Raw genomic sequence first — 16,741 nt, 5'->3', positions numbered from 1 at the left:
TACAAAATTCCATATTGCTCATTAGACCTGAGCTGACCTCAAATAAGGTAAAAAATATATATAAGAAATAAATACAGTTTAATTTTATGTAATTGCCCAGATCAAAAGCATGAATTTCATTATTTATAAAGACTGTTTTGGAAAGATGCATTGCATTACTTCATTGTTTTTTTAGTTCATTGAGATAAATTCTAGCAGTGTCCTTTCTGAGCTGCCATGTGCCAAATAATCCCATTCTTTAGGGGAGAAAACACTGACCTTGCTTTTTGCTGTTTGTAGTTATACTGAAGTCAATGTATTGCTATTTAAATATATATAATTACTTCCTATCTTGAATATGGGTTTATATATATAATTTTACATAACGACAGAGTATTTCCAGATAGTAAATAAACTACATAGAGTACTTTATACTTCTTTTTCAAAATATTCTCACTCATTGTTTGGCCCTTCCCTGGCCCCCCTAGCTAAAATGTTAACCCCACCATCACCCCTTAAATCTCATATTTGATCATCCCTGCTTTGGTTTTTCTCATTCATTACAGATTGGTCTAGTATATATGTAACTCATCCATGTTGGTTATTTTATCTGCCTTTTACACTACTACATCCCCTGTGCCTAGCACACAGCATAGCAGGCCTTCAGTAATACTTACTGAATGAATCCTGCTCCATCATCATGTCTCTTTTAGTTTCGGCTGTTCTTTGTTTAAAACTTAGACTGTGTGCCATAAAGAGAGCAGTGTCCTGAAATGAGGCTACATCTTGGTTTTGTCAGATCAGCTGCCAAATAGACTGAGCACTACTTATTGCTGACAGATAGTATTTCCCACCCTCTAGTAGAGAGAAGCTACTTTTAATTTCTCCAAATCCTTAGGACCATTTTGGTGACTGAGGCTGAGAAATGAAGGGGATGCTAGCGGAGACTTCCTGCTCAGAGTTCGGGATTATCACACTGACACCCTTCTGCCCACTTCCTTGCAACTCCCTTATAAGTTACGCATGATGAGGCTGTTGAGGCTTCAAGGTCCATTATGGAATTTTCATTCAGTTGAAGACGGTTATTCGAGATCAGTGGTTCTCAGCTGGAGATAATTTTGCAGGCCTGTTGCACCCCTCTTGACCCCATGAGTATTACTTGGAGGCTTTTTTGCTTGCGACAACATTTGGGAGTTGCTACTGGCATTTGGTGGGTAGAGGCTAGGGATGCTGCTCAACATCCTACAATGCACAGACCAGCCTTTTCCTCTGCCCTAACAAAGAATTACCTGACCCGAAATGTCAGTAGTTTGAGAAAGTCTGATCTAGATCTTAAAATGGCTCATACTTGAATCTTATTTATGTGTTTGCTTCTCATGTGGAGTGCTGATAATATCATGGTTACAATTTATTTTGGTGATGTTTAAAAGGAGAGAACTGACTTATTAGTGGTGATTATGTAGTAATGTGTCTGGAACAACATCAAGTTTATGTTTTTGTGTTTATTAATTACCAATAAGTAAATAAATCCTGAGGATTTAGATAGTGGCTATAGTCAATAATACTGTATTATATAATTGAAACTTCTTAGCAATTAAAGATAGTTGTACTTTTTCTCTTAGGAGCTTTGATCCACAACATTCTCCATAGTTAATTATTTTGATAAAGTCCACATAGTGTCACTTCTCAATCATTAAGCCTTAATGTTTAAAAAATTTTCGTCAACTTTGAAAGCCACATTATTGTTCAAAGAATTTAAGTAAATACACTCAATTTGCTCAACTTAGTAATTCATTTCATCTGCTTCTAAAGTAAAGCATTCTATGTGTAATGTTTCATTCTTAAAGTATAATATGTTACAAATGGTAGTCCCCAAACTTCAACTGGTGTAAAGAAAAAAAGTGTCACTGCCATGCCAATTCTACAGGAATCAAGCTAATAACCCACCGACTGCACACCCTGAGGGGAATTTAGGATGGAGAAAAACAGGAAGCATTCTTTGCTTGGATATACCATACCCTAGAAAGTTAAGATACCTATCTAAGGAAAAATTTCAATGACCCCAGATTCTTGAATCTTCCCTACATAGAAAAGCACTAAAATCATTAACATGAGATGTCTGTCTATTCTTTGTGATGAGCAGTAATCATTCTGTGCTTGATTACATGTTTTTCCCAGCAAAAAAAAAGTTCATATATATCTTGGTTCTTCCCTTACCTCTTTGGAGCAGTTCTTCAGGGCTGAGAGGCTGTCTCCCTGGCTTGAGTCCTTAGTAAGGTCCCTGAATAAAACTTAATTTATAACTTTTCCTTATGCATTTTTCTTTCAGTAGACAGTGGCAATTAGTTTCTTTTTCATTCTCAATAATTATTTTGCATACTTGGAAATTTCTGAATAATTAAATTTTTTGGTTTATTTACTACCCGTAAAATTGGCTATAGTAGAGCCCATTTTATTTATAGTCATCTAGATATCTCAAACTTAGCATGTCCTTGACTAGACTACCGGATCTCTCCAAAAATTGCTTTACCTATTGTGTCAGTTGATGACAGTTCCATCCTGCCAGTTGGGCAGGCCAAATGTCTGAGTCATTCTTGATTCTTTTTTCTTTCTCTCAAACCTCACGTTTAATCTCTCAGGAAAACTACTTTTTTTTTTTTTTTCCAGGAAAACTAATTTAAAAATATATCTGGAATCTATTTCTCACTGCCTCATTTTAAACACCATTATATAGTAACCTAATAATGAAACCAAGCAGGACCCTGTGGGGCTCCTGGGCACTGAAGCCTTTCTGTCCCCCATTTCTTGACTCCAGCCTTCATGACCTTCTCTGCGTTCCAAAGGACAGATTCCAACCGTGGCTAATCCTTTGCTAATCCGGGAAGGGAAGGGATGCAAAGACAAGGGAGAGGCAGCCAAGAAACAACAGTACAGCCTTGGGGAAAAGTCCTGGTTCCACCTCAAGGGATACACAGAACTATGTCTTTAAACTTTTTTAGATGTCAGCTTTCTTCATACCAGAGAATTCCAACTGAGGCTGCATTAAAGGAACCAGAGAAACTCATCAAGATTACCTGAGACCAGATTAGAGGAGTGCAGGCCCTGCACACACCCTAATCTTATCAGCAATCCCACCCTTGACCCATTGCTATAAAACTCCTCGTCAAATCCTCCTAGGTTGGGACACAGCTTTTTGGGGCAGGTGCCCTCTGTGCCCCCTTTGCCCGGCAAAGCAATAAAGCGATTCTTTTATACTTCACCCAAAACTCTGTCTCTGAGATTCAATACGGCACCAGTGCACAGAAGCCGAGCTTTCAGCATCACTAACCCTTCTCCCTGTTCCTACCCTGATCCTACCCTACTTCCCTACATTCTGTACCTAGCAGCCAGTGTGGTCCTGTTGGAATTTAAGCTATATCATATCATCCCTCAGCTCAGAACTCTACAGGAATTTAAATCCTTACAGCACTCCACAGGTTCTGCCTTCTCAGGCCCTCCCTCTGACCTCAATACCTGCTCTGCCTGTTCCTTTGGCTCCAGTCACATTGCCCTGCACTAGTCTCTAGCTTTCACTCCACCTGGTAGAATGCTCTTCCCCAAATAATTCCCTCAACTTCTTTAAGTCTTTGTTCAAATCTGAATTTCTCAAAGAGGCCCACTCTGAACACCCTACTTAATACTGCAGTATGCCCTTTTCCCCCACTCCCTACCCGCCAGATCCCCTGTGTTGTTCTTTTAACCCCTCCCCTTTCCTCTTAGCATTTACTACCTTCTGATACATGGTTTACTTATTATTTTTTTTGTTTCTTATCTTTCCCTTTGTTCATTGATATGGTCAAGTGCACAGAACTTAATAGGTATTCAATAAATATTTGTTGGGATCAAAAAAAAACTTCTAAAAAATTAAAAACCCTATGTAGATATGTAAGAATTTCTCTATGATATATATTTTGGAAATATATATATATGCGTGTAAGTTTGTGTGTGTGTATATATATATATATATATATATATATATGGAGAGAGAGAGAGAGAAGGGAGGGAGGGAGAGATCTTAGCTGTTGTATTAATTTATAATCCCTCTCAAAATGTATTAGTTCACATTTCTTCACAGCCTCAGTGACATTTGGTATTGTCAGATTTTGAAATTTTGGTTAATCTGATGGGGCTGAAGTGGTATTGTGGATTTAATTTGCATTTCTCTGATTATTGGTTAGATTGAACACTTTTTTCTGTTTACATCCTTTGGGCTGCAGGGGGAAGAAGTAGTAAGTAGAGTTTCAGACATAATGAACCAGAGGTGCTGATAGGACACCTAGGAGATGTCCAGAGAGCATTTGGAAATGTTGACCTCCATAGTGTAAAAGAAAAATCAAAAATGATGAGAGTAAGAGAAAAGAATCATTTTCACTTGTCAGTTATGTCTTTTCATCAGAGTATGCATTGTTTTCCTCTAAGACAGTGTTTCTGACACTTTAGCCATTCATGACCCTCTTGGGATTTTTGTCATATACCATGTAGCATTTGTGCTCTTTTATTTAAAATGTATCATAAACCAGTGAATATACACATTTGGATTGTCTCTCTTGCTGAAATAGATGCCTCTTCTGTGCCTCTAAATTAACTGTGTACCCCGTGCTCTGCTTTATCAACATCTTTAAACTGTCTCCCCATTAGAATATGAGCTTCTTGATGACACATTAGTTTCTTCATGTAGTCCACAAATTTGCCAAGCTCTGTGCAGGTAGTTACTGTGAATATAGTTATGATCAAAACAAACATATTCCTTACCCTAACAGGACTCCAGACTTGTGGAAAGCTTTATATCTATAATGTATTTAATATTTTATTGCTGATCTATTATTTAGTGCTGCTTATTACTACTTAATAATTATATAATTTATTATAAGCACTTTAGAGAAAAAGTACACAGTGCTATGATGCAGTTTAAAAGAGGCATAATTGAGATGGGAAAAGTCGGTGGAGTCATCTCTGAGAAACTGACTGGCTGATACATATCATTTTATTTGCATCTTGCAAGTATCAAAGAAGGAATGTTCACTGAGTAAACTCTAGATGGAAGAGTTATTTTATAACAATCTTTACACACAGAATGATAAAGAACACATTCACTTCTTTGAATATTCTAGTTAGGAAATTGAAATTATTCCTAATATTAAAACTATTTGGGGGGGGGTGGAATATTGTCCTGGTTTACTATTTGGTATATATTTGTTCTACACAGGAACTTTTTCCTTAAAATGAACAAATGTCACACTTGTGTAAGCCTCTTCCTTTCCAATGGATACTATACTAACCATCCCACCCCCACCCCCAAGTACGTCTTGGAAAATAGTATCATTTTCATAAAAAGAAGCATTTCATTTTTTCACTGGAATTTTCTTCTGGTTTGTGTTGACAGGGAAAGAGGTAAATTGTTATACCTGTAGCTCATTGTGTTTATATATATATATATATATATATATACACACACACACACACACACACACGTATATATGTGTGTGTGTATATGTTTTTTTCTCCCTTCTCTGTAAGAATTGATAACTGGCACAGAAATGATGAAATCTGGGCCAGTGAGCATCAGGCAGCTGTCAGCTAGCTAAGTTCATAAAGGAGATGAGATTACTGAAAACCAGGGTAAACAGCTCTGGGAAAATGGGGCATGTAATTAGAAGAAGAAATGATTCCCCACCCTTTTTCCAGAATTTAGGAAAAGGGTTTAAAAAAGAAAAAAGGAGATGATTCTATTTGATTTGTTAAAACATGTATAGTTATATATTCTTTTACCCAGAATGTTAATTGAAGAGAAAAATGATACTGTGTTGGTTTTCAAAATTGAAGTAATTCCTGTACTGATTAAACATTTGTGACATATTATATTTTCTCATCTACAGAATTTCTCATCTGTTAGGGAAAACCTGTAGATTTTAGTATTTTGGAAATGATCTGTTACTATTCTATTAATTGAGTGGAGGACTTATTAGTAACCAAATGATTTGTGGTATATTAATGCTAGGCAACTATTAATGTAGCAGACAATAGTAATAGAACTTCTATAACCACCTTTTGCAGATGTATTATGAGGAGCAGTGCTAATAATGGAAGGAGCTAGAGTCTGGGTACCAGTTATGAAATATGATCAACCTTGTTACGCCAGGCCAATCACTTAAGCTCTCTAAGACTTCATAGACATAGGAGGTAAATAATGATCTACCTCAGAGGACTGTAAAGAAAAAATTTCATCTAAGGTCAAATGAGATAAGGTGCTTTTAACTGGGAAGATGCTCTAAGTAGTGCAATATTATATTACTGTTGTTCGTTGGGTTTTTTATTGGCTTTTATGTCTAACCTACTAGCTCTGGTTTCTGTGTATCTGTTATCACCCTGTTATTAGAAAATCTGTTTTATAGCAAGCAATGTATGTCTAGGAATTAGTTTCAAATTTAGTGCTTTCCTTTCTCTGTGTAGATAAATAACTGCTATGTTATCTCTAATAGAGTTTGGAATGTCATAGCCATATGTAGATCCATAGATGTTTAATAAAGCCATATTTAAAGTCACTTAAAATTAAAAGAACCACTTGAATCTTGGAGATGGGATTTCTACAGGACACAGAGTAAATATCCAAGATAGATAAAGGTCTCTTGGTTAAGGTTCAGTACAAATTTGACAGACCCCTTTACAAAAGGTTGATAATGGTAAAGATTTTTACACTCAGGACACCAGAATTCTTTTGTTAAGGAACAAATATCAGTGAAATACTGAATTCTATTAATTCTTTTTCTACAGTGCCTCCAAAGCCACTACACCTGCAGAATTCACCTTCGTCCAATATACACCAAACCCCCAGGCATAAAGCTTTATCTAGTGCAAAACCAAGGATGGAGGAAGTTAAACCTGCCTCTGCTTCTTGTGTCTCAAAAGAAAAACCCAGTAAGATATCAGATCTCATCAGTCGCTTTGAAGGAGGCAGGTAAGAGCTAACTTACAATGGGAGAAGGCAGGGGGGAGAAGAAAGCTGGTTTTTTAAAAAGTATGATAGTTACAGATTTTAAAATAAAAAATAGAGTATTTTATTCCATTAGGTTTGGTAGGCCTTTAGAAAGAGTGAATTTTTAAAATGCTAATCTTGCCCTAATATGAATTCTCATACATATTATATTATATTATATTATATATTACCTGTGTGCAGTGCTCTGTGCCCCAGCCTTCTCATCACATTGTGTGCTGTGTAGATCTCATTTCCTGCGTATCTGCGTATATCACTCTGTGTATTGTTACTCCTTGGGGTCATTCCATTGGTCACTAGATAATCTGGGTTGGAAACGCAGGAAGTTGTCTCTGTTTCTTTGCTTCTCACTTCATATGCTTGAATTTAACTCCTGTGGGCCTGTCCCATCTCTTCTTTATGACCCATTTTATTTAATGTGGGTCTTCTGTATCCATTCAGTCCCTGTTTCCCCTCTCCCCATATCCCTGTACTGTACTAGGATTGTGAAGAGATACTGGCAATAACAAAATTCATGCTAAATTTCCATTCGTATTTATTAGCTATAATTTTATATTCTTTAGTCCTGACGGTTCACAAAGGTAGCCGAAATGTATATTTCTCACTTAAAGATAAAAAAAAGCTCACATAAGTTGCTTTTCTACTTATATGACACTCAATTGTTTTTTTCTTAGAATTCCCATCACTGACTTAAATAGAATTTAAAAAAAATTTTATCAGAAGGATTTTTTATATATCACCAAAAGTCTGTATATAATTAAACAGTATGTATAACTTCACTTTCATCCTTGAAGCCAAATATATCCATTCATTCTAGTGTAATATTTGGGAATGGTTTCCCATTAGGTGATTTCAATAGTTATTTGCAGGGTGCATTATTTATGTAATGAATCATAGCTTAGAAATACTTTAAGATCTTCTGGAAATTGTGACCAAGTACAAAACTGCAGTGTCCCTCATTTGTGAGACTATATTTACTAACAAATTCTAGAGAAAAGTAGTTTCTGTTCTTAATCAATTATGGGAACTTGAGTCATAAATATTTAAACTTCAACATCTCCCCCTCAGAAGTAGGATTTTTAATACCTTTTATATCTTAAATTATAGTAATCTTTCCTAGAATGATTTATTTCCATTGAAAATTCTTTTGTTTCTCATGGCAAGTTGATTCAATAGCATGTTTGCAGATTCCCAGGGCCATGTCCAGTGACTGCATAATAAAAGGAGGGGATGGAGCACTGACCCCTATCCATAGTGCATGCCAGAGCCTGTATCCTCAGATTTGGGGGTAGCTTTGGGAAGCCCCGAATGGGTCAGTATTCCAAAGACTGAGTCCTCTGATCCTCACTATTTTGGTAACCCACTGTTTGTATTCCTCCTCTCCATACACAAAACATGCAGTTTTTCCATATCAACTTTTTTCAATATATTTTTCCAAATCAGTTTTCTTTCACTCTTCCAGCGTTAACAGATTCAAAGTCATCTTTTGATGCAAAACTTGAAGGTTGGCTCTAAGGAGAGATGTAATGTATGGCATTTTAAGCGAAATTGTTCTAAGAGCAGATAGGATGTAATGTGAGCATTTGGGCCAGTCTGCTGAAGGGATGTTACCTGTGGCAGAGTCCACTGCCAGTACGAAAAATAATTATATGTTTTTAATGAGGTATTTCCAGTAGGAACAGGCCCTAAAAAGTATGGGTTAGTGTTGCATTGGATCTATAGGACTTGAATGGAAGTTTTTATTCCTTGTTCAGTGAGGTCCATGTGCCTGCAGTGTGGCTATCCGATTTTACCCCAGTTATTACAGCTTAAACTAGCACTTGGTGGAATAGAGGGAGATTCTGCAGGCTCTGATTTACCACAGTAAATTGACAGGAAGAACCAATGTCTGTTCCAGTGGGGTCATGTAAGACCATATGGCACTATTAAAACCTTACCCATGCGTCATAGTTTTGCTCTTTGCAATAATCTAAGTAGCTCTGGTTTATTGCTTTCGTTTTTGTGTGTGTGTGTGTGGTACGCGGGCCTCTCACTGTTGTGGCCTCTCCTGTTGCAGAGCACAGGCTCCGGACACGCAGGCTCAGTGGCCATGGCTCACGGGCCTAGCTGCTCCGCGGCATGTGGGATCTTCCCGGACCAGGGCATGAACCCGTGTCCACTGCATCGGCAGGCGGACTCTCAACCACTGCGCCACCAGGGAAGCCCTCTGGTTTATTAATAGGAGTGATTTGGAGGATGTATTTGGAGCAAGTGAACTTTATTTATTTATTTTTTACTGTGGCTTATTATTCCATTTTTTGTTTTTGTTTTCATTTTTTGAGAGTAAGAGAAACTAGGATTTTTGACCTATGAAAGACTTTAGGATTTTAGAAGAAGTAAATAACATTTTCTCACAAAACTGAACATTGTTTTTTCCCAATGACACTGCAAGGCCAACTGTTTCTCCCCATGGTTTGTCATCTACAGGAATCTGCTACTTATTGGTTGAACCACTGCTTTTACTAAACCTTCCCTCCCCACCTTATCCTATACCCCTCCACACACACACATATCCCCTGGATATCACTTATTACAGGAAATTCTTACTTGTCATCCAAAGTGGTCCTTTCCAAAAATCCTAAGTAAGTCCAAAGTTTGGTTCAGAGGATCTGCTAAGGATCTTTCCACTGTGTTGCTGGACACTGATGTGTTCAGGAAAAGGAGGGCAGTTTGATTCAAATCTTCAAGGACTTTTGGAGAAATTAGGCCTAAGGTATACGCTCCTAGAAGGCAGATATCAGCGGTGGAGTGTGTCACATTTACTTATACTGACAACCTCCAACTTTTATATGACATTTTCCCGTACCAGATTTTTCCTTTCCTTCCTGTGCTGATAAACTTTACTGTGTCTTTTTTCTTCTCTTATTGCTTTCTTACTTACTTTCTTACTGTTATTCCCTGTTCCTGTTCTCCAGTCCAGATCAGCAGTATCTGGGAGGAGTACAGTGAAGGGAGACAGTAACACACATCTCAGCATTGTCCATGGACCTTTCTGCTGTGCCCTTTCCCCACATCCCTCATGAGCCCTCAACCCATAACCTCTGCTTGTGCTGAGGAAGATGCCAGCCCTGGACTTTCTTCCCACATTTTTTTTTTTTTTTTTTTTTTTTTGTGGTACGCGGGCCTCTCACTGCTGTGGCCTCTCCCGTTGCGGAGCACAGGCTCCGGACGCGCAGGCTCAGTGGCCATGGCTCACGGGGCCTAGCCGCTCCGTGGCATGTGGGATCTTCCCAGACCGGGACACGAACCCATGTCCCCTGCATCGGCAGGTGGACTCTCAACCACTACGCCACCAGGGAAGCCCTCTTCCCACGTTTTGTATGTGGCCTGCTCACCTGTTTCTCACTCCATCCTTCCTGTTCCATTGTATTATTATAATGTGGGGTTAAGACTACAGAATTTAGAGTCAGACTTCACGGTTTGAACACGGGCTTTATTATTTGTTAGCCACGTTACATTGGCCCCATTATATAAGTTTCTAAGCCTCAATTTCTCTATTTGTGGGGTCCCTATTTTGGAATTATTATCAGTATGAAACAAGATAATCAATGTAAAGGGCTTAATGTAGTTTCTGGCAGTTAATAAATGTTAGCTGCTATTATTGAATTACTGTCATGATCACTATCACGATGAGTTATTCATTGCTCCTCAGCTATTTATTGAGCACTGTCACATGTCAAGTGCTGTGCTCAGAGGTGGGGATAAAGCAGAGAACAAGACGAGCACATTTTGTACTGTCACAGAGCATTAGTCTGTTTTAATTTTTTCTCCTCATTAGGTCGTAAGAATCTCTTCAAGACTGAAGTCCAGAGTTTTGTGTTTGTCCTCACTGGAATCCTAGATTAAAGTACTATATAAATATTTCCATAGGAACATTGTAATATATTGGCAGTTAAATTCCAACATACTATTAGGATTAAGCCTCTTTGAGGTGACGTCTGAGCAGAAACCTGAATGATGGGAAGGAGTAAACCACACCATTGACTTGGGGAAGATTGCCCTGGACAGAGAGAATGGCAACTACAAATACCCTTAGATATGCACATTTGCTTATTGGGGATGGGAACAGCAGGTGACTAGTATGACAAGAGCACAGTGAGTGAGGAGAGAATAGCATTTAATGAGGCCAGGGCTAGTGGGGGCTATAGTATATAGAGTCTTATAGGCCATGATCAAGATGCCAGATTTACCTTCAAGTGTTTGGGCAAATCCTGAGAGTTTGATCTTTGTGGCCAACTTGGGAAGACTAGATTGAAGGGGATCTGTGTGGAAGCAGAGAGAGAGACAAGTTAGGAGGCTATGGAAACATGTGCAATAAAATTTTTGAGAAATGTGTTCTGCTTTCCAAAGAAAAATAACCTTTGTTTCTAACCTGTCCATAAATTGAGGGCTAACTATACTTGTTTTTAAAATGTTAAGAAAGTAAAAATCTTGGGATAAGATGGCCTTATTAAATATTTCACACATCTAAGTCTTTACTAACTAGCTATATTAATAAACAGCCCAAGGAAATGTTTTCAACCCTATACGTAAAGCTCAGGCTTATCTTTATTTAAATGTTTAGCATCCTAAAAGACCGAGAGTTACTCTGGAATATTCTTACCTATGTTTCTAAAACCATCAGAGGGAAAAAAAATGTCTTCACTAAATATCCCTAAACAGCTAGAATAAATTTGTTTTTATTCTAGAACTTGTCCATGCCAACATTTTCATACTTCCTTTGTATTTTATCTTTTAGCTCATTATCAAATTACAGTGATTTGAAAAAAGATTCTGCTGTGAACCTAAATGCTCCTAGAACCCCGAGAAGGCATGGATTGACAACCACACCTCAGCAAAAACTCCTCTCCCAACACTCACCACAGAAGCAGAGAAATGATACAGATCAGTCTCAGGGTGCACAGACTTGTGTGGCTAACGGTATGGTAGCAGCACAAAACCAGATGGAATGTGAGGAGGATAAAGCGGCCACTCTTAGCCCAGATACTCCTATTCAAACTTCTGAGCCCTTGCCCGATACAAACTTAGTGAATGGAGAAAGACAGGAAACAGCCACAGACCCTGCATCCCCCACAACAAATGACTGTGATGAAAATGCTTCTGACAGTAGCTGCAGGACTTTACATGTCGGCCCACGGCTCCCCCTGGAAGAAGGAAGGGCAGACACAGAAGCCAAGGTACAAGAGAGGGAAGATGGAGAAAGCCCCCTAGAACTGGAACAGCTGGACCAGCACCATGAGATGAAGGTAAAGCATAAGTAGGAAGAAGCACTGACTTTTTTTTTAATTTAGGCTGTACCGGGTCTTAGTTGCGGCACGCGGGATCTTCGTTGCAGTATGTTTAGTTGCGGCATACGGGATCTTTAGTTGCGGCATGCGGACTTAGTTGCGGCATGCGAACTCTTAGTTGCGGCATGCATGTGGGATCTAGCTCCCCGACCAGGGATTGAACCAAGGCCCCCTGCACTGGGAGCACAGAGTCTTACCTACTGGACCACCAGGGAAGTCTCAAGCACTGACTGACTATTCCACTATGGTTTGAAAACTATTTTATAGCACTTATGTGATGAATAAGTCAGATCACCCATACCACTGGTTGAATAGTTTTCAAGCTCTAGCTGATGATGCATGTTTTCCCTACTCTGAGGAGATATTCCACTTTTTCTTCTATGTAATTTCTGTTGATCTCTCTATTATGATTTCAAGATTCAGAACAGTGTGAAGACTTTAATATAGGAAAACCACAAACATACTGTTTTTACTTACATTGGAAGAAAATGTTCTTTGTTGCCCAAATGTTAAGGCTGCATCCCTAATATTTATGGTCTAAGTAACAGGAAATTATATAATGCTGAAGATCATCTTGGTTCATAGTTCATTTATAGAAGAAAAAACAGTCCCAGGAAGCTTAAGTGATTTTCCAGGCTCACAGTAAAAGCCCAGACTCCTTGTGTCCTGACTCTCAGGCCGGTATTGTGTCCTGTTGCAAGAAGTCACAAGTGTAACTGCCTAATTGCAGGAAATGTCAATGAATGCAGCGGCCATGAGGAATAGACTAGAGAGAAGTGAGACTGTGGCAAACTAGAAGTTCATTTCCTTTCTAATCAGAGCAGCAGTTTGATGAACCACCTGAATGGCATTTCTGAGCTAACGAAGAGCTGATTTGCTGGTGAAATATGTTCATAATCTACCTGGGCTATAGCAGAAACTTTTATACAATTTCAGTAACAAGACGATTGCATTTGTATTCTTTATTCAGGTCAATATAGTGCTTTGGAAAGATCAATAAATATGGCTTTTACAAAGCACTTGGAATGTCTTGGATCAAAGATGGTATATAAGCATTATCATAGCATTCCCTGGAGTGGGGAGTTGTTTATAATTCTGAAGACAAGAAAAAAGTTTCCATTGTTTAGTCTTTCTTATATATTATAAATAACAATCTTTGTAGGAGAGCTGATAATTGAAAATCGGACAATTATAGGAAAATTTGTAAAGGATAAATCCAAGTCCTAAATCTATTTAGAATTTTTTTATGATGCTGTATCTTAAGTGGCACTAACATAGCCAGAAATTCAAAAGGACTGATACTAAAATATTAGAGTAAAAAATGATTGACTGATGTGTTCAGAACTTTAAAGTGAAGTCTATCTTATAGTTCAATTTACAGTGATCCTGAAAAAAATCACAACTAGGCAAAGAGCCAGTAGCTTATTTTCTTCCAGTTAGTGAATTAATTTTAAATGCTGACTCAAGCAGAGAAAGTTTAAATAAGGAAGTGAGTGGGAGAAAGTGAATCATACTTGGTAACAATATCTGAAACATTAAAGAAACAGGACTTTGCAAAGTGAATCTCTTTACATCTTGATATAGTAGTAGATTTTAGTGTCTCTGTGTTTAAATCACAGTGAATGGAAAAGAAGTTTAGAACCAAGGAACTCAAGACTCACATCTGTCCTTTTACACTTGGAATGATGCCACCAGCAAGTATTTGTAAAACAGTAAGAGCTGTTTTTATTAAGAGAAATATTTTAATTGGTGATGATGCTTGTGGTTGCTGGGTACTACTTTTTTTCCCATGTCATATATTATTATGTATACATTTTCATAGATGAGTCTTCTTTGGTTTGGGAGAGACTTAATAGGGCTTCCTATTAAATTAGTGAGACATGGAATAGTACATCTGGTCTTTCTCCTAATGGGCATTTAAGCAGTGGTTGGCACATGCTATATGTGGGAAGAAAAAGGAAATTTTCTCTGCAGAGCTGTTGATCTAAATACTACATAAGTCTCCCATCCAAAAACGAGTATTAGAATGTAATTTCTTCATGGTAACAATGTGTTCTCTTTTGCTGCTTTAGAGTAGCAAGCATTAGTGCTTGTTACATTGCCTTTCGAACTTGTTCCAAAATGCAAACATAAATGTTAGCAGTGTTAAGGTGATAAGTTTTATGTTAAGTGTATTTTACCACAATTAAAAATAAACTTAAAAAAATTTTAAGTTAGTAGTATATAGTAGACTAAACAATTGGAACCAGGAAATCTTGATGCTACTTCTTATACATCCACTAACCAACATTATGACCTTGAACAAATCAATTAAATCCTCTAATTAAAGGGTTCTAAAATTCTTTAGTTGAAGAATATAAACTGAGTCTGATCTTAAGTCTCTCCTTAGTGATAATAATATAATAACTCTGTGCTGTTGTATGTAGGTATATTCCTTTGTTAGCATAGCCCTCCAGATTGTCAGCTGCTTCTTAAACCATCTAATGTGTTGAACTTCTAAGATTTCATGGAGTATTTTATTCATGCAGACAACTGAAAAAAAGTTACCTCAGTCTTTATATAACTTGATATAGAGGTTTACATCAGAATAGTCTTATTGGCTTTCATTTAAACCAGAATTAAATTTAACGGACATTGTGCACCACGAGTGGAAGAATGAGGGATTGGGGGATGGAAAGTGGGGGTACAATAGAATTGCAAAGATAGTTCAGGAAAGTAGATACATATTAAAATATATCTTGAACAATCATCATTAATAATTGAGTACAGACTTGAAAGTAGTCTCAGCTTGTGTAACTCTTTCACTGATTATCTGATGTATTTTGATCAAGAATCATTTACAGTGGTGAATATAGAATACTGTTATTTTTACCATGTAAAAGATAATACCTACCTCATTGAAACTGTTGACTCTACTATACTTTAGCAAAGCAACACTTTTCCAATGTTTAAACTTTTTGCACCAGTGATCTAAATATAGCCAGACACCTCAAAGTAATCAGATAATTCTTTAAAATCTCAGAATCAAAGAAAAATTTTAGCACCTTATGATACCTTTAGTTTTCAGCCACAATGTGTTAATGGTATCTTTAAATTAAGGTTAATCATGTATTACAGCAGATTACAGATTGAAATCTACTAAAAGGAAGATGTCATTGGGTGAGCCAAAAAGTTTGTTAGGTTTTTTCCATAACATCTATACAATATTATAAGGAAACAAACTAAAATCCGTAAGGTACAGGAAAAGTAGGGATCAACGACTATCGTAGTGTGTATGCATGTGCGCGCTCAGGGATGGTACTTGAGGGCATCAGGGGATAAAAACAGTATTATAATTCTTGTTTGTCATGATGAATTTGGGTTATCATAAATAGCTTAAACTATATTAGGAGATTCAGGTAAATGGGTTAGAATGAATTTCATTAAAAATAGTTATTTTTTCTCAGATTTGTAGGCTTCAGTGGGTGAGCTTTAGTAGAAATGCACTGTGTTGAATGCTGCACTCATCAATTTGTGCCGTGGAAATGAAAATTTCTCCTCACGGTTTTCACGAGTCTTTTAATATCCAGGTTATATTTCCATGGGTTGATTGGTAGTTTTTTCTGAGATTTATTCAAAGTATTTCCTTCCTCTGTATTTCATACAGCAAGCCAAATATCAGTGTGTAGATATGCACTTTTTAAGACTAATGTTTATATAAATAACAAATCTCTGTTATTGCCAACATAAGCTCAAAGTAGCAATGTATTAAAACTATAATAATAGCAATTTTATCAAGAATGTAAAAGAAGCAGATTTTTTAAAAGTTAATCTTTCCTTTCACCAAAAATGAAAGAAATTATGTAATGAAGTTGGCAGATAGATGAAGGTGGTGTCCACAATGTAGAGACTTATAGAAACATATATTTTTTAAAAAACGTAAATGTTTATTTCCTGCTTATTTCTGGTTTTTTAATTGCTATTTTACTTATTATGTTTTTATATAAGCCTTGAGGGTTTATAACTTTTGAACATACTCAAAAGTTAAGAAAGATAATTATCTCCTAGGGGAAAAAAATGACGGAAAAGCACATTCAGAAGTAAGTTTCAGGACTTCCCTAGTGGTGCAGTGATTAAGAATCTGCCTGCCAATGCAAGGGACATGGGTTCGAGCCCTGGTCCAGGATCATCCCACATGCCGCAGAGCAACTAAGCCTGTGCACCACACCTACTGAGCCTGTGCTCTAGAGCCTGTGGACCACAACTACTGAACCCACATGCCACACCTACTGAGCCCACGTGCCACAACTACTGAAGCCTGTGTGCCTAGAGCCTGTTCTCTGCCACAAGAGAAGCCACCGCAGTGAGAAGCCCACACACCGCAACAAAGAGTAGCCCCCACTCGCCGCAACTAGAGAAAGCCCAC

At 37.5% G+C, this 16,741-nt stretch overlaps 1 protein-coding gene across 6 annotated transcripts in view; it reads left to right on the top strand.

The window, feature by feature from the left end:
* Positions 1-16,741, top strand: part of FGD4 (FYVE, RhoGEF and PH domain containing 4) — a 206,440-nt gene that overhangs the window by 131,704 nt on the left and 57,995 nt on the right. For 5 of the 6 annotated variants that reach the window (XM_027129273.1, XM_027129272.1, XM_027129275.1 and 2 more), the window contains 2 exons: positions 6,790-6,973; positions 11,787-12,294. In XM_027129273.1, the coding sequence (XP_026985074.1) occupies positions 6,790-6,973; positions 11,787-12,294 (692 nt within the window). Of the gene's footprint in view, positions 1-6,789; positions 6,974-11,786; positions 12,295-12,480; positions 14,049-16,741 lie in introns of those variants that run through there. The other variant, XM_027129277.1, reaches the window with a different exon arrangement.

This window comes from Aethalodelphis obliquidens, unplaced genomic scaffold, assembly GCF_003676395.1.
Source record: "Aethalodelphis obliquidens isolate GAN/ISIS:26980383/991018 unplaced genomic scaffold, ASM367639v1 scaffold36, whole genome shotgun sequence".
Classification (NCBI taxonomy): Eukaryota; Metazoa; Chordata; class Mammalia; order Artiodactyla; family Delphinidae; genus Aethalodelphis; species Aethalodelphis obliquidens.
The sequence above is the reverse complement of the archived record's forward strand: the minus strand, read 5'-3'. Positions and strand labels throughout refer to the sequence as shown.